The sequence below is a fragment of the Cynocephalus volans genome, chromosome 1, assembly GCF_027409185.1.
Source record: "Cynocephalus volans isolate mCynVol1 chromosome 1, mCynVol1.pri, whole genome shotgun sequence".
Lineage (NCBI taxonomy): Eukaryota > Metazoa > Chordata > Mammalia > Dermoptera > Cynocephalidae > Cynocephalus > Cynocephalus volans.
The window spans coordinates 24671049-24689607 of record NC_084460.1 but is presented as its reverse complement, the minus strand read 5'-3'; the positions used below and the strand labels follow the sequence as shown (position 1 = coordinate 24689607).

Below are 18559 nucleotides of genomic sequence, written 5' to 3'. Positions count from 1 at the left end.
GGGCTTTGGATCATGGCCCATTCTTTACTGGAAACAACTAGTGAATTACTAATTCTTATGAACACAAAAAACACAGCATAGCACAAAAGCACTTTGTGAGAATTGTCAAAAGCTTCATTTCCAACCATAATGACAATAATGAAAAACACAGCTCCTGTTTTCCTGATGCGGTACATTCCCCTGAGGGACCAGGGTGATGGGCATGTGAGGAGCTCCTCCCAGAGAGGAAAAGAACGTGTCGGGGACGCTCCTTTCAGCCAGAGTCCCCTGGAGCAGTGGTACACCTTCTGTCAAACCTGCTCTTCTATGCTGCACACCCACAATAATCCTGCTTACACGGGGACTCCACAAGCTAGTTAGCCTACAATCTTAGTTCTGCACAGTCACGAAAGAGACTATTCATGCTCCTCATTGAGGGTCCCAGGAAACCCTCCTGGGCCAGCCATCACAGGTATGGTGGGACTGGAGACTGCAGAGTGGAGGGGCCATCTCTGAATTCCACAGGAGGGAGGACTGAAACAGATGAAGCTCCCTTATCTAAATGGTGAAGAAGAGGCTTAGGGACCACTATTGTTACAAGAATTACCAAAGACCCTTGCCCAAATTCCTTAATTTCCCACCTCTTGGGGATATTATGACGTCGAAGCCAAACTTAAAACTTGTGTGCAAGTTATACCAACCACTCTATGCCACAGTATGGCAATAGGGTCCTTGCTTGGTAAAGGCTTCTCTGTGCAGTGCAGACACTGCTCATGCACCTGTGGTGTTTGTTCTGTGCCCCAGGTTTGCTACACATGAAATAACAGTAATGGCAAGGTCACCACCCTGACTTGACTGTCCCCAGAAGACTGTCAATGCTCACCCTTGTAACACCACCAGCAGTCTGGTCTTCTTGTGGATGTAGGCTGACTGGCGGGCAGAACGGTTCTGTTGGGACTCCAGGGCGCTGGAAAGGTATCTCTGAAAGTGGGCAGCATGAAAACACTCGGAGCTGTCCATGATTTGGCGGTATACCATCCACCTGGAAATGGCAAATGTAATCTCAGCATGGGGACCACATGGTGGCCTGGCCCAGTAGGCTCACCCAGGGATTCAAATGTGACCAGTACTTCCAAATACATTCTGCCCAGTGAACCCAGACAGGAGAAAGCAATCCTGGTACCACAGAAAAAGGCAGAGGACTGGCTGGGTTGGGAGCCCCATATCCTAAAACCACCATCACTGGGGCTTTTGACAGCAAAGCTGTTGCCGTGGAGGAAAAAAGGTCAGGTAAGCACATGGCCAACAGACTTCAGAGGTGAGAAAGACTCCTTCTGACCAGGCAGTCACTTCCCGAAGGACCATGCAATAAAATGACTTCAGTTTAGTGCTCAGTAAAACTCTTGCAAGAATAAGAAATAGGCAGGGTACAGAATTCAGAATGTTTACAGAACAAAAGCACTAGACACCAGGAACTGATCAGCCAGTATGTACTTAATAAATGAGGTCTGATATTTCTCTGGCATCTCTCCAAAACTTGCCTCCCCCCCCCCCCCAATCTCCTACCCTAAACTGTCAACCCTCTACGCAATTTGTCTTCTCAATTCCTTTCTAGCCTTCTGCAGGGTACCTTACTTTGGGGTAGACTGACTAGATATTAAATATCTGGTTCAGTTAGCAAGGGTTGTTTAGTAATCTGCCAGTGAGGTGGAAGTGATGGCTGAATGATTTTTTCAATTTCACCTGAGCCAGTATGTTCTTCCAGCTACTTGAACTCATTCAGTCCCCTTGTGGTCACGGAAAGATCACTACATGTGCCAGCTCTCAAGCTCTTATAACCATCATGGCCCTCAATTTCCCTGCCAACCAGGCACACTCCCTGGCCTTTGCACTTGCTTGTACTGCTGCTGTAATGCTCTCCCCAGATATCTGCATGGTTCATTTTCTTATTTTTTCAGGTCTTTGTCAAATGTTACCTTCTCAGTGTGGTCTTCCCTGAGCACCCAATTTAAAACTGGAATCCTACTCCCAGCCCTCACTGCCTATATCCTTATCTGCTTTATTTCCTCTATAGCACTTTTCACTAGCTAATATACTATGTTTTCCTTATCTTAACTGTCTTCCCAGACTAGAATGTAAGCTCCATGAGGGAAGAGGCTTTCTTGTCTGTTTTGCTCATTGATGTATTCCAGAACAATGTCTGGCATACAGGAAACACTTAGTACAGTGTGTTAAATGAACAGACGGATGGATGACTACTGTGCCAATAGCAGTCACTCCAAAGGCCGTACATGTGTAAGGTTTCCCAGTGCCTAGGCAGGCCCAGGCATAGAATCCCTTTCCCCAAAGCAAAGGCAGCAGCCATACTAACCTGCCATATTCCTTATGCAGAGTGACCAGAAAAGCACAGAGCTCGCTAGCATGACAACCTGGGAGGCCGGTTACAATGCTGATAATTACCTATATGAAAGAAAAGTCATGTGGGCTTGCAATTCAACTGAGAGGCAAGCATTGTACAAGAAGTTAAGAGAACTGACTTCTGTAGCCAGGCTCCGAGGGTTTGGATCTCAGCCCCACCTCTCACTAGCTCTGTGAACTTGGGTGTTATAAGGATGGGTATGAGGATTAAATGAATTAATGTATGTAAAGTGCTTAGAACAGTGCCTGGAACACAGCAAACACCATATAAAATGTACTGTTCCTATTCTAATTTCTATGGAGTAGGTTGTAAATAGATCAGTTAAAATACGATGCACTAAGGAGCCTACCTGCTTGAAACCACAGATCTCTTTTGTAAAGCAAACATTCATGGATATTATGATTTATTTCTAACAGTAACACTTCTTAGGAGAATACTGGGCAGAAAGCAGGTCTGGGACAAAAATGCCAAGGGCTGCAATGGTGTGGGGAGAGGAGTGGAACTTGGGATGTTTCTGCTGGTTGCCTGTGCCCTTCAAGTCATGTGGTCTGGGCTAAGTCAAAACTCAATGGGTGTGGGAAGCACCTCTGATTCTCAAGAAGGAGAAGAGGACCTAGGCTGGATTGTTCTAACCATATTACATGATCACATGAGAACAGGCCCCTCTTCAGGTAGATATTCCAAAGCAACTTAAGAAATTCACTGAAAAGGAGTCAAGTAGGGGAGGACAGGAACCATGCAATCACTGAAGATGTCTATGTAAATGACATAGCACGGCAAGGGCCTCTATATGTATGTGTTTTATTTCACAATACACAAGGCTCACTTGTACAGGCCCAATCACAGATATTTTATGCTAAGGCCAAGCCTAGAGGCACTCATCACCTGAGCTGACCTCATCAGCACAGAGATGGCCAAGGATCCTGGCTTCTTCTGTGGGAACCAGAATCTCTCCCTCCTCCCCTCTGACCATGGCATCTGCAGTGATCCCCTTCTGCCTGCATGGGCAGTCGTCCACATAACTGTTGTTTTGTTTATTCTCCTCCCATACAGATTTCCCATCTTCATTCCTATTCCTCAGTGCTCAGGTCTCAGCCCCTCATATCACCGCACACTAACACATCGGTACAGCCAGACACTTTCTTACTTTAAGGCCAGTCCTATAACACCTTTTTAATAAAAATATAACAAGTAGGCATTTTAGGCTTTTTACACTCTCTCCTAAGGGAAAAAATGGTGCCTCTAACTGCTTAGTGCGCCTATTTCCTTTTTGCGGCTGAGTCTTTTCCAGATTTGCACAGAAATAAACGCTCTCTTTGAGTCTATTATGATACATGGCTCCAAAGGAATGGAGAGAAGGTGTCAGGAGGAGGGATTAAAGTGGATTAAAGTCCACTCTGGGGAAGACAATGTTTATAAAGTATCACCTTACCCTGGTAATTCCAGCAAGGCCCAAATGACACGGGTGCCCTTCCCCTTATTAAGCACAATGTGTCAACCACTGCCAGGTAAGTCCTTGTCACAACGAGAAAGAGTTGTCAGCATGAGAGCACTGAGCAATAGTTTAAAAGACCTGAAGAATAGGGGAGGGCACAGCAAGATGCCAAGGTTTTACCACTGTTGTGGGCCTTGGCCTGACATAGTCATTGTACAGAGTGGGTTTCATGTGTATCATTAATTAGTATTCAAGGAAGTGGAGAATCTTATAAAAGGGGCTCCACCTGAGCTCCTTTTGTTAACTGACACAAAAGATCCAAGGACAGGCTCTCAGGATTATCTTCCTGTGAATTCCCAGCATATTCGGTGGGCTCCTCTACCTTGTCATTTTCTACTCTGTGAGTAGGGTTGATTTCAGTTTGCTGCAGCAGGATAGGAAGATGAGTCTGCATCACCGGCTCCTGACTAATGCTGCTAACAGCAAAATGTTGGAGAAACCTGGACAAACAAAGATAATGCTATTATGTTACCATCACCAGTCTTGTTTGAATGTGCCCACTCACATGAGAAACTTCTAACTTAATTGATAAAAAATAAACCTCAGGGAGATTCTAGAAAATAAAATTGTATATGGTATGTCACTACTACCTTTTACAATGATCCCTAAGAAGCTATAAAGAAAAAGGAGCTTAGAAAGGACCAATGCTGAGGTTTCTAACATTTCAAAAACCGGAACACTAAACATTTAAGAACAGAAAACCAGAGCTCACCAGTCCAGCTCTGGGAGCTTGGCTGAGAGTAGCTTTAGAGAACTCTGTTTCTCCCCAGCAGGACGGTTCAGGGCATCGAAGAGCTTCTGTGCACTGGAGTGTCTGGAATATCAAAAGCTCACAGATTAGAACTCCATCTCCCTACAGCATACGTACTTTACACAACTTGTTCTGATGCTTTCAAGCCAGAGTCCCGTGAAAGAGTTAACTCTTCCAAAACAAGCATCTCACTGATTTAAACAAAACGTAGCATTAGTGCATGATGACTGGTATGCCCACATAGGAAGGTTGGCTTGAAACCCCTTGACAACACTACAAGTTTCTGATTCTTGGTGGATTTCATTTCTCATGCCTTTAATTTCCCCAAGGGCACTAACTACCTGCAAGTTGGCAGCACTGAAATGACTGTATTGGCTGTTTCAGAAACCAAGACTCCTGTGTTACATAATGTGAGTCATCCTGCAGAAAAAGCACACCCACAAAGCTTAGGGAAGCAAGCACAAACCCTGAAGGCAGCCACTTACAATCTCTTTTGTTCCATAGATAATCCATCTTCTTGGATCACTTTTAAAGCCAGCCCTGAGTTATCCTGCTGTTGCCAAGGGGTGAAGACCTAAACAAAACAGAATTTGAGCAAAGAACACTTTAAACCCGACAACAGGATATGGAACCCACATGGGGATTTGATGACTGTTGGAAATCTAGACTGTCACTGCAGAAAAAAACCACTATGACAAACAAGTTTGCTTCAAAAAATAGAGGCCTGAAGCAATTTTGTTCTGTATTTTTCAAAACCAGAATGTCTTTCTGGGTTCCTCTCCTCAGGGATTCTGCTCCTTCAGAGGTCAGGAAGCATAGAGGAAGGTGTCGGGTAACACTGTTCTGGCAGCAGAGGCAAGTTCATACCTGGTGATAGGGCAGACAGACAGGAGTGGTGCAAGCAACTCCGGCCTAGAGGCAGAAGGATGGCTGAAAAGACTCTAAAGGGCTGTCTCTAGGTTTCCAGATTGAAAGGACAAGCACAAGGAGGTAGGAAGGCCCAGTAGGCAATAAGAGGGGAAACACAGTGGGTTGGAGAAGCCAGTCTGCAGCTAGGGTCAGCTCTGCAAACCCTGCAAACCTGTCCTGAGGGAGGGACAGTATTCCCTCACAAGCTGCTGAAATCACACCTTTCCAAGAACTTCCACCAGTCATGGGCCTAGCCACCAGTTTGACTTTGGCTACTGCTTGGTCTCTAAGTGGATCATATAATTCTTGGTAAGTTCCCTCACTTGTGCAATCTGTGCTGAGCAGCTATAATATGCAGCCTGCTATGTGGGACCATTCACAAGGACAAGGACTCTGACCCACGGGGAAGGAGAGCATGGATTGGGTAGAGAGGTTTAATCCAGCAGGTAGGGCCCAACAATTCAATAAAGTAGCTAAAAGTGAAATAAATCTACTTAGGATTTAAAGGGGAAAAAATAGATTTTTCTTAAAGGCTAAAAAGCCTTTTATTCAGTTTCTTTAGGCTCTCACCCCTCACTGGCAAGAGCACCATTACAGAACCCAACAGGATTAGAAGCAGTCACCCCCCCAACCCAGGCCTCCCAACTCTCCCTCTCATCCCCTCACTATTAGCTCTGAGACGCTGCCTTACCATCTAAATTGCTAAGGAAGAAAAACAGCGTTTTGCTGAGTAATAACTAACATTACCTTTGAGTAAAATGTTTGATATATCTTTGATTTGGGGAAAAGCGCAATCATCAGAAAATTGCTTGATCCAAGGAAATGAACTGGGAGATGAGGAAGCAACGAGCTTTTGAAGTCTATGAGAAGGGCAGCAACAATACTGGTGGAATCCTACAGAGAAAAAGAGGGAGCATAAGTGAGAAAAACCATTTGCATGATTCCAGCCATCACAACCACTATCAACACACAGGATCAATTTCAGTGCAATTATTTTCTCATTATGTGGATCACTAAGGTTCAATAATAGATGTGTTTTCCAAGATTCAGTTACAGGAGATACAGGAAGTACAAGGATCTTTTTTCCTAAACTGAAAATGTCATTTCAAAATTCCTTCTAGGGTATTAATCCCTACTGAATATATGATTTGCAAATATTTTCTTCCATTCTGTGGGTCGCCTTTTTATTCTCTTGACAGTGTCCTTTGATGCACAGAAGTTTTTTATTTTGATGAAGTCCTATTTATATATTTTTCTTTCGCTGTCTGTACTTTTGGTGTCATATCACTGCCAAATCCAGGGTCATGAAGCTTGTTTCCTATGTTTTCCTCTAAGAACTTTATTGTTTTAGTTCTTACATTTAGGTTTTTGATTCCATTTTGAGTTAATTTTTTGTAAGGTAAGGATCCAACTTCATTCTTTTGCATGCGGATATTCAGTTTTCCCAGCACCATTTGTTGAAAAGACTGCCTTTTCCTCATTAAATGGTTTTGGCACCCTTGTTGAAAATCATCTGACCATATATGTAAGAGTTTATTTCTGGGCTCTCTGTTCTATTCCACTGGTCTAAACGTCTGACCTTATGCCAGTACCATACTGTTAGGTTACTGTAGCTTTGTAGTAAGTTTTTTGTTTGTTTTGTTTTATTTTTCTTGTAGTAAGTTTTGAAATCAAGAAGTGTGATCCACCAACTTTGTTTTTCTTTTTCAAGGCTGTTTTGGCTAATCGGAGTCCCCTGAGAGTCCATATGAATTTTAGGATGGGTTTTCCTATTTCTGCAAAAAATCACTGGGATTTTGATAGGGATTGCACTGAATCTGTAGCTCACTTTGGGTAGTATTATTGTCTTAACATTAAATCTTCTCATTCATGAACATGGATGTCTTTCCATTTATTTAGGCCTTTAATTTTTCAGTAATGTTTTATAGTTTTCAGTGTACAAGTCTTTTACCTTCTTGGTTAAATTTATTCCTTAGTATTTTATTCTTTTTGATGCTATTGTAAATGGAATTCTTAATATCCTTTTTAGATTGTTCATTGCTAGGTTACAGAAACGCAACTGATTTTTGTGTATTGATTTTGTATCCTGCAACTTTGGTGAATTCATTTATTAGTTCTAACAGTTTTTTTTGTGGAATCTTTAGGGTTTTCTACCTGTAAGATCATGTCAACTATAGACAGATATAATTTTACTTCTTTTCAATTTGGATGACTTTTATTTTTTCTTCTTGCTTAACTGCTCTAGCTAGAACTTCTAATACTATGTTGAATAGAGGTGGCAAAAGCTGACATCCTTGTCTTGTTCCTGATCTTAGGGGAAAAGGTTTTTGTGTTTTTTTTCTTCAAGAAAATTTATTATAAACTAATATATTCATTAAATAAAAAAAATTTTTTAATATAAAAATGGAACAGAGGAGAATGGTAAAAAAATAATCCAAAGTCCCCTCACCTAAACCCAACTATGGCTAACATTTTAGTACTTTTCCTTGTAGTCTTTTTTTCCTATTCATTCACATTGACTTCCCTTTTTTATGTGGAGGGAAATCATACGATTTACCATTACCATCTGCCATGCTGTTACATATTATATGTAAACATTTCCAATGACTGCACTCTCCTCTCCTCTTACGCCACCCCCCATGTCTGGACGTTCATATTACCTATTGTATTTCTCCTCTGCCAACAGTTCCTTTTATTTACTCTTTGCTTATTTACTATTACACCTGGTAGCAGGAGGCTGCTTCTGATGTGATTCCCTATACCTGTTAAGTAGTTTCATGTCCTGTGAACACCCCTAACCTGGGACTCAGTGTTTCCATGTTAATAAAAATAGAGCTCTTTGTAGAAAAGAAATATCAACTCATTTTAATCACCAAAAATGTTGTTCCCAGCTTTTTTGCTTTTTAATTCTCTTTTTGAAATACTTTTTAGAATTTTACATTACTGATTAGTCTGAAAAACTTTATGAAATATCCATACAATGAAATACTACTCACCAATAAAAAGGAACTAACTACTGATTTACACAATAATGTGAACGAATCTAAAAATCATTATGCTGACTGGAAAATGCCAGACTCAAAGGGTACAGAATGTATGATGCCCATTTATACATTTTGGAAGATGCAAACTAATGTACAATGATGAAAAGCTAATCAGTGGTTTTCTGAAGCCAGGGGTAGAGAAAAGGATAATCTGTAATAGGGCATGAGGAAACTTTTTGGGGTGACAAAAATCTGTATCCTGACCGTAATGGTGGGTCCACAAGTTTATACACCTGTCAAAGCTTTAAGCGGATACAGTTAAGTGTATTTAAAGATACTTCAATAAATTAAATTATCAGCAAAAAAAAAAAAATCATTAAGTGGTCTGATTTTTTTTTTTTTAAGTGGCCAAATTTGACAAACTTTTCCTTTAGAATTTCTCGTATTATTTCTAAGCTTGGAAAGTCTTCCTGTCCCTAAAGTTTTAATAAATATTCATTTTAATATTCTCCTACTTGTGGAATTTATTTCTTTTTTTAAAGTATCTATTTTAAGAAAAAATTTAGTTAACAAAAAGTTTACCAAGTTTCACTTAGCAAAATACACCCAAAGGAAATCACAGTACAAAGAAAGCTATTAAGTCAAGGCCTCACCAATTCCTACAGTATTAGTATTGTGTCTCAATTCTCAAATCTAACTTTTAAAAGCTTAAACTTAACCTAAAAGATTTTAAATGAAAACTTGTGGAATTTAAAAATAACTAATTTTAACCTATCAGAAGTTTGTTTTGATTTTTTGGTAGGGGTAAGAATCTATTTTCCCCCCAAATTAACTGACATCATCCCAGCACTGTTTCTTGAACAACTCATCCCTTCTTCCCTGACGTTGGAAGACTCTTTAAACATAATATCAAAGCTTTTGGGGGGAGGGGGAGAAGGGGAGGAGAGGACAGCTGGATGGTACAGGGATCGAACCCTGGACCTTGGTGTTATCAGCACAATGCTCTAATGAGACAGCCCAAAAAGCTTTTATCTAATAGGGCCATTCAATGTGTCCGGTAAGTCTGCCAGCATTTTTGAACAGCCTTTAAGGAAGCAGGCTCTATGTGGAAGAAATACTTGCTCAGAGAATTCATTTTCTGAGCTATCTAACCAATCCACCTCACCTAGTCTCTGTCCTGGCTCCCAAACAGGCTAGTTTTGAGGCTGCAATGAGGCAGAGTGGAGGGCCTGTCCTCTGCTCTTGTGTTGCACTGAGAGACAAGCTGTGCCCAGGCCAGTGGATACAGGCTAGAGGAAATTCACAGCCATCCTCTTCCTCATAAGAGGAATGAAAAGTGTTGGTACAAACTGGTGAACTTCAAAAGGATAGTTCTGGGGGGTGGAACTTAAGTTTGAGTGCATGAGGGAGGTGTGGCTGAGCCCTCAAGGAAAGTTAGCCATTTTTGGCTCACTTATAATTTTTTCTCAAGCTAGTGGATAAGTGGAGTCCCATCAAAGCCACAGGACACAGCTTCTTTCTAGTTCTTAAAAGGGTGAGACTTTGTGTCCCTGGGTGGAAGCCATTTGTGAGGAGCCACTGGAGGCCTTCTTCAGCCTACTTTCTAGTCCTCTTTGGGTGAGTAAATTGGGCATAGGGAGCTGCCAGCCCTTCTGACCCATACGCCCTTTCTAGCTAAGCCCTTTACAGAGCAGTAAGGTTAACAGTCTTGTCAACCCAAGAGCCCTGAGAGTGCCCAAGCCTCTCCACAACCTCCCTGCCTGCCTCAGTGGCTGTTGGTTCCTGATATCCTGCCCTGTGGTAGTGGAGGAAAGACAAGGAGTTCTCTGGTTTTCCCCTCAGAACTATGAGTATCCTTCTGACCACCAAAATGATGGACTGGTAAAACACCTACCCCATCATAGAAGGAAATGGAATTCATGTGATCCTTGGAAATGGTGATACTTCCACAATGATGGTGAGAAAACAGAAGGCCACTAGAGAAGAAATGCACATTCCCTGGAAGGAAAAGAGAGCTGGTCAGAGCTGGATGGCACTGGATCTTGGGGTCCAATGTCCTTTTTACAGGTACCAGGGCACATGAGAGTGGTAACTAGAGACAAGTATCAGCAGTGCTTAAGTCACATGATTTGTGTGCTGAGCCCTGTGCTCTGAGGAAGCCAAAGTAAGCTCGCAGAGTCTCAGAGAGAAATGAGGCATCAGATGTAGTTTTTTGTATAAGAATTAGAAAAAAAATAAGTGAATAAACTATCAGCTGATGCGGAGAGGCAAAATTCATAATCATTTATGGCTGTTTTCCAGGAAAACATGCTAAAAAAGACTTTGGGTATGTTTCCTCCATTACTGGGTCACTTAGGGCCCAAAATGGAGCGCTAGAATCTCAGCTGAAGGACTAGCGAAGGGAGCCTAAGGGTCCCTGTGCCCAGTAAAAGAACATTTGAGTAAGGCAATGAGTGGGTTCCACAGATATTGGGGGCCTGCTGTTCTGTAGTTCACAAAAGCAAGATGGGTGGCATGTGGACACTGGGTGTGGGTTCCTCAGGAAAGGGATTCAGATTTAAGGGGAGGTTCTGTTTCCTGGGTGACTAAGGTCATACAGAGCAGCTCAGTATAGGCCCTAGGGAGCAGACCAGGAAAAGATGGACAACTGAGATGACAAAGATAAAGCTGGGCCCAGGTTTGCTTTGGAGACCCGAAAGCAGCACCCTGAGCACCCCCAAGACCCCTGGGTAAAGCTGCTCTCTGGAGCTGGTCCAAGCCGGATTCTTTAGGTTTCTCTAACAGCTTTTCTTTCCATGTTTTCACATAAGGAGAAGAGATAAAGTAGTTTTTGGAGCTCAAGACACAGGCTTGAGAATACTGCATCAATATCTTACTGCCGAGGAAAAGGACAAGAAATAAAGAAGGACTAATTCCCCAAGTTGTAATGATAAGAAAAGCGAAGGCTAGGAAGTTTGAGGGCTGCTTCTGCATTACATGTAAGGAATCTGGAGACTGCATAGAGGTGGGGTTTCAGAAGGAAGGGAGGGGCCCAGTGAGTATGTGTTAATGGGGGATGGGAAGAAACGGGAGAGGTGGAGGCGGTTTTCAGGTACAAGAGAAAGGGCTGGGGCTTGATTCTCAATAGAAGAACTAGATGTCCAGTCAGAGGGTAATGCCAACCTCACCATCTGGACAGCTGCATCCAGTAACCAGACAGGCCAGTCCAAGGCATCCAGGTTCAAGCCCTGTAAGCCCCCCACGCTCCAACATGTAAAGTCTGGCTTCCCCTGCACATTGCCTTGCCCTATGGCCCTCTTGAGCAGAGTCTATTCATGCCCCAGCCTCATCCTGTACCAACCCCAAGGTTCCACACTGCTGATCCCAGGCCATTCCCCTCTGCCCTGACATGATACTTTCATTCCCTTAGATACACAAGTCCTTCCCTCCCTTACTGCTCACAACCACTGTCCTCACCATGCCACAACATTTTGAGTAGCTTGTGAATGTGCTCACAGTCTCCTTTTCCAAAGCCAACACTCCCATTCCTTCTGAGAGATCAGGGGGATGGCTCATGTCATGCTCTGACCTTACTCTTTCTCAATGCCAACTCCACAGTAGTAAAGCTGCACCCGGAATGTCTTAACTTCTTAAATCTTCAGCTCCAGAACCTACTCTCTGACTCCAGCATCCTATCATCATTTTAGCTATCTTACTCCCAATACCCCAACCTCTGATGTCACTCAGGCTTTGTAGCCTTCAGTCCCCCCCACTTTCCTTGTTGCTCAGAAATTTCTGACATTCCTCTCATCCACGTCAAGGGCAGATTCCCTGGGACAGGAAATACCTTTAATCTGTTTTGTCAAGAGAAAAAGATGGGGACAGATTTTACTCAGTATTTACTAAGCACCAAGCATACCATATACATCATGGCTTTCCATCATCACAACAATTTTAAGAGGTGGTATTATTCTTCTTATAGGACTGATGAGGAAACTCAAGCTTAAAGAGATTTCCCCAAAAGTCACAGAATTACTTGGTGGTGGAGTGAGGTATAAAACACAGGTCTATTAGATGCTAAAGGCACTGTACCACACTGGGCCCCTTCAGGTCTCTTACCCTTTTTTCCTTCAATTTTCCTCTGTCCAAAGCCCATGTGTGGCTAACCTGATGATGTGACTTCTTTGCTTCCTCAAACTCAACAGGCCCTTTCACTGCTGTCTCCCAATTCCTTTCACCAATCCCACCAGAGCTCATCAAAGACCTTCAACACTCTCCTAAAACCACAACCTCATCAACTCCTGCCACAAGATGACTCTACCTACTGTTTCCAGAGGAAAGAGAGCATCACAGGTGTCATGAGGTAGAAACTGCTGCTTAGTATCTATACCCTTCCATGTCCTAGGCCCATCTGTTCACATGTGTACTTCTGAAGCAAACCTTCTCAGGCAAGCCCAGTACTACTCAAGTGCCTCCTGGACAAACCTCAAAATCCTTCCAAAGCTTCCAGAAAAAAGCACAGATCAGAGGGTAGTTGGCACATTCCACCTAATCACTGGGAAGATGGGAAAGAGGTGGATGAGGGAGGTCATCTCTAGCACTTTCTCTTCCTCTAGATTCTGAAGCCTCAAAACAAAATGAAAAAGAAGCCAGAAATTCACAAGATAGTTCTAGAAGAGCATTCATTATGGGGCATGTCCCAGGGCAAGGTCTCAGTAAACAGGATCTGATTTTAGTACTGTCCTGCGATCTGTTCTATGATTGCAGCCATCCCACAGCCTGGCTCTGTGAGCAGTAACTGTTACTATTCTCAGAGCACACGTGAGATAAATGAAGTGACTCGCTGGGAGGCCCAGTGCCACTGCCCTGTCTCTGAGGGCACTCAGTGTCACTTCAATCAACTTGAAGTGATAACACTTCTGGTATCTGCCTCGGATTCTTGACTGTCAAACTGTGGTCTGAAGTCACATGCCTTAGCAGGGGTTTCCTCAGGGACTGGGGTAGCCAACTCTTGAGGAGATCTCCCTGGCTCCTTCTTTCACCCTTGGTGCCCTTAGTGAATGAACTCTGTCCTTTCTTTTCCATTCTGCAAGTCTGAAAACACAAGGTCAGAGGAAATTTTCCATCACTGCCCAAGAAGCAGTAGGGGACTATAGCATCGTTCTGTCTTTGATTGACCTCTGCATCCCCAGAAGTCAAACAGGAGAGGGATAAGCCCTCAGGGCAAAACAAGACACCAAGTATCAATGGAGAATTTTCCTCCTTCAGACAACTGGCTATATAACAAAAATCTTCCAACAGTCCAGCCTGTGTGAAGAGGGAACATTTATCATTGCTGGGGAAATATTATGATAAATGGCTATATGATTTTCATTCTGTGTTCGTGAGAGTGTGTGAAATGTACACATGTGGTTTAAAGAAACAAATCAAAGCAATAACAAAACCCAGATGCCAATGCACTCACCACTGGCCTGAGAATCAAGCACTACTAGTACCTTTGAAGCTCCCTGAATGTCCTTCTTCAATGGCAGCTTTTCTCTTCCACAGAGGGAACCAACAACCTGAATTCTGTATAGTTTTACCACACCTGAATGTATCTGTAAACTATATATTACTTAATCTTGTCTGTTTTTGCTTTTATATAAACAGAATCTTAATCATGTTCTTCTGTGACTTGCTTACTTCTTTCAATCATGTTGTAGGTAATATGCAGCTGTTTAATTCATTCATGCTGTAAAGAACTTTCTTTTATAAAGTATCCTCCAACAGCTTCATATGGACCCAAGACAATGCATGAGAGGGTGCAGAATGAAAGCAGCAGACAGCAGATCACCATTACCTGGGCCTTCTCATCATGTGAAGGTGAAAGTCAGCTTGGTCACAAGAGTTCTGAGGATGCACCCACTGCCCTGTGTTTCAGGAGGACCAGTATACCTGCTCCTCATTGCTGAACAATCTTTGCCCAGTGCAAAAAATGCTCTGGAATCTGTAAATCACTACAGGGAGAATGAAAGAGCTGCCCAAGTGCCAACAATTCACTGAGGCCTGTAGGAAATAGTAGAACCCATACATATGAGGGGTCTTCAAAAAGCTCATGGAAAGACTTGTATTATCTTTTAATTCTATTTCTCCACAAACTTTTTAGAGTAACTTTGTATATGGTCTACTGATTTTCAATAAAGCTGCGAAGACAATTCAAAGGAGAAAAGAGAATCTTTTCAACAAATGATTTATCAAAACTGGAAAAACCCTGGAGGCTCAAATCTTTCTATTTATAATTGTAGGCAACCTGAGTTGGAGGACCAGCTTTCCCTGACATCACCTTATTGATTTGGTCACTGTTTTGCTTCACTGAGAATATGTGCATAATGGTTGCTGTAGTGTTGCAAGATGCTCACTTTGTGTGAGTGTGGGTATGTATGTTAATCTCTGGAAATAGCCCTAAAAAGTCATAGTGTCTGTTCTACACTCTCAATACAATTCAGTTCACATGTTGGCATGGAGTGGTTAATAATAATTACATATGTCTTCTTACTGGATGAGCCTTACTTTTAAGGTCTTGTAATTTCACATGATGTTAATCTAAGCGATCAAGACTTTCTCTAATAAAGCACACCAGCTTATTAATGTAAAAACACCAAACTGGATATTCATATTCATATGAACATCAATACATACCTCCTACTGGAAATTCTGCCCATTCCCCCCGGCTGCAGTGGAAAAACTTATATTTCACAAGGACATTGGGTAGAGTACTCAGAAGGATTGTGCCTCTAAACTGGTGCAAAATTAGCCCTAAATTAAATGCTGCTTTGCCTCCTCCCTAATAAAGCTTAAAAGCAAGACCCATATGATAGGATTCAAACAAAATTATATTAAAATGTTATTATAACTGTATCCCATGTGTTCCAGAAGCTGGAGGAAAGAGACTGAACCATATTAACCTGATTTGACATTTTTATTTTTATTTTTTGGCAGCTGGCCAGTACTGGGATCCAAGTCCATGACCTTAGTGTTATAAAGCTGTCCTCTAACCAACATATTAACTTGAGACGTGAAAGATATAAAAAAGATCCAGATCAAACTTCTACACATGACAAGTACAATGTTTGAGAGGAAAAATACATTGGATGAAATTAATGGCATTAGACAATGTAGAAGAAAAGATTAGCCAATTAGAATACATAGAAATAGATGCAATAAATACATGTAAAATAAAACACAAAGAGAAAAAAGAATGAAAACAACTGCAGAGAGTATAAGTGAGCTGTGGGACAACTTCAAGCAACCCAATATGCATGTAATTGGAATCTCTGAAGGGGAGAAGGAAAACACACACACACACACACACACACACACACACACACACACACACACACACACACACACACACACACACACACACACACACACACACACACACACACACACACACACACACACACACACACACACACACACACACACCCCCCCCCCCCCCCAAAGTAACATCAAATTGCTTAAAATCAGTGACAAAAAGAAAATCTTCAAAAGAGACAGAGGGAAAAAAGATACTGTACACAGAAAGGAACAAAGATAAGGATGGCAATAGATTTTTGCCCCAAAACAATGCAAGTGAGAAGATAAGTACATCTTTAAAGTACAGAAATTTGAAAAATAACTTTTATTTATGTTCCAAATTTGAAAAACATAAATGAAATGAAAAAAATTCCTAAGAAATTCTAAGTTTCCAAGACTGACTTGACTATCAACTGAAATTGAATAATCCAAAAAACCAGTAGTTAAAAATCTTCCCTTAAAAAAAATAAACCATGTCTTCAGTAATTTACAAGCAAGTACAGTCATCCCTCAGAATCCATGGGGGGTTAGTTCCAGGACCTCCCTCCAATACCAAAATCTGAGTATACTCAAATCCCATTTTATGATATAAAATGGCATAATATTTATTTGCAAATAACCTACGCACATCCTCCCACACACTTTAAATCATCTCTAGATTACTTGTAACACCCAACACAATGTAAATGCTATGTAAACGGTTGTTACATTGTATTTTTTTAGGGAATAATGACAGGGAAAAAAATCTGTACATGTTCAGTACAGGCGCAGCCATCTTTTTTCCTTTTTTCAAATATTTTTCATCCATGGTTGGTTAAATCCATGGATGCAGAACCCACAGATACAGAGGGCCAACTCTAATACCAAAGAGTCACAAGGAGCAAATAATTCAAATCTTCTACACAATATTCTAGAATAAAGAAGTAAAAAAGAAAATACTTCTTGGCTCATAAATTTGATACTGAAACTGGAAATTACAGTACAAAAAGGAAAATAATGGCTAATCTCATATGCAATGTAATAATTCTAACTGAATTATTAGCAAACTGAGTCCAGAAGTATATAAAAAAAAATGATAGTTCTTCCTATAAATGCAGAATTGGCTTAACATTAGAAAAATCTAATAATGTAGTTTAACAGATTAAAGCACAGCGGTAGTCCCACCTACTTGGGAGGCCAAGTCTAGAGGATTGCTTGAGCCCAGGAGTTCTGGGCTGTAGTGTGCTATGCTGATTGGGTGTCTGCAGTAAGTTTAGCATCAATATGGTGACCTCCTGGGAGGGGGGAACCCCCAGAGGGGGTGAACCAACCCAGGACAAAAATGGAGCAGGTCAAAATGGAAGGAGAGAAGGAAGGGAGGGAGGGAAAGGAAGGATAAAGAATAAGAATTGGAAAGGAAGAAATAAAGTCACAATTCAGAGATCATATGACTGTTCATATATAAAACTCCAAAGAATCTAGATTACTAGAGTTAATAAAAAATTTATTAAGATTAAGGGATACAAAGTCAATATACGGATATCAAATTGAGTTAATCCTATAACCAATCATTCCACTACAACCTATTATAATCCTAGATAAATACACAACAAACAAAAAGATAATTGTAAAAGATATGATTTATGACAGCAAGAAAGATATAAAATAATGAGAAATTATAACACTATTGGAAGACATTAAAAATGATATTAACAGATATCACATTCATGGACTGGAAAACTCAGGTTAACTTAATTGATATAATAAAAATGTCAATTCTCTCCAAAGTGATCTTTAAATTCAACACAATTTCAGTAAAAAATTTCAACAGGTTTTTAGATACTCTTAAAAAGCTAACTTAAAAATGTCAATCAATTTGAGCAAAGTTTCAAGAATAGCCAAAATACTCCTGAAGAAGAAAAACAAGGTCGGGGAATTTGCCTTACTATATGTTATGGACTGAATGCCCAAAATTCATACGTTGAAGTCTTAACCACCAAAGTAATGGTACTTAGAGATGAGACTTTGGCAGGAAATAAGGGTTAGAGGAGATCATGAGGATGGGGCATGGTCTGACGTGTACTTAAAAGTACCCTTAAAAGAAGAAATACCAGACAGCTTGCTCCTTCCCTGTACCCCACAAAGGAGAGGTCATGTAGGCACAAAAGAGAGGTCGTATAGGCACACAGCACAAAGGAAAGGTCATGTAGTCATACAGCAAGATGGAAGCCACCTACCACAAACCACAAGAAGAGGCCTCAGAATAAAATCTACCTTGCGAATACCCTGATCTTGGACTTCTCAGCCTCCAGAACTGTGAGCAATAAATTTCTGTTGTTTAAGCCACCCAGTCTATGGTATTTTGTTATGGCAGCCCAAGCAGACTAAAACACCAAATATAAATAGATTAAAAATCTAAATAAAGAGTGTGGTATTTTCAGGGACAAATTGAATAATGGAACAGAATAGAGAGCTTACTAATAGCTGCACACATAAAGAGACTTCATTTATAACAGAGCTGGCATTGCAGATCAGTGGGAAAAGAATATTCTTTTCAATAACTGTTGCTATGACAGGTGGTTATTGTGAAAGTTGATGAATCACTTTTTTTCAGGCCCAGATAAAACAAGCCCAGGAAAAGCATGAAGAAGGGGTGCTCATCTTTGGGATAAAAACTGTTTCCAAGGATTTTCTAAAACCCACCAGAAATCCTTTCACATCTGTCA

The 18559-nt window shown here is 41.3% G+C and overlaps 1 protein-coding gene across 1 annotated transcript in view; it reads right to left on the bottom strand.

Moving 5' to 3' along the window:
* DNAAF9 (dynein axonemal assembly factor 9) overlaps positions 1–18559 on the bottom strand; it is a 145957-nt gene that overhangs the window by 39523 nt on the left and 87875 nt on the right. The window contains exons 21-27 of the mRNA XM_063100122.1: positions 10432–10535; positions 6301–6447; positions 5130–5218; positions 4606–4707; positions 4216–4333; positions 2351–2439; positions 863–1021 (exon numbers count right to left, since the gene is read on the bottom strand). Coding sequence (XP_062956192.1) covers positions 863–1021; positions 2351–2439; positions 4216–4333; positions 4606–4707; positions 5130–5218; positions 6301–6447; positions 10432–10535 — 808 coding nt within the window. The remainder of the gene's footprint in view (positions 1–862; positions 1022–2350; positions 2440–4215; positions 4334–4605; positions 4708–5129; positions 5219–6300; positions 6448–10431; positions 10536–18559) is intronic.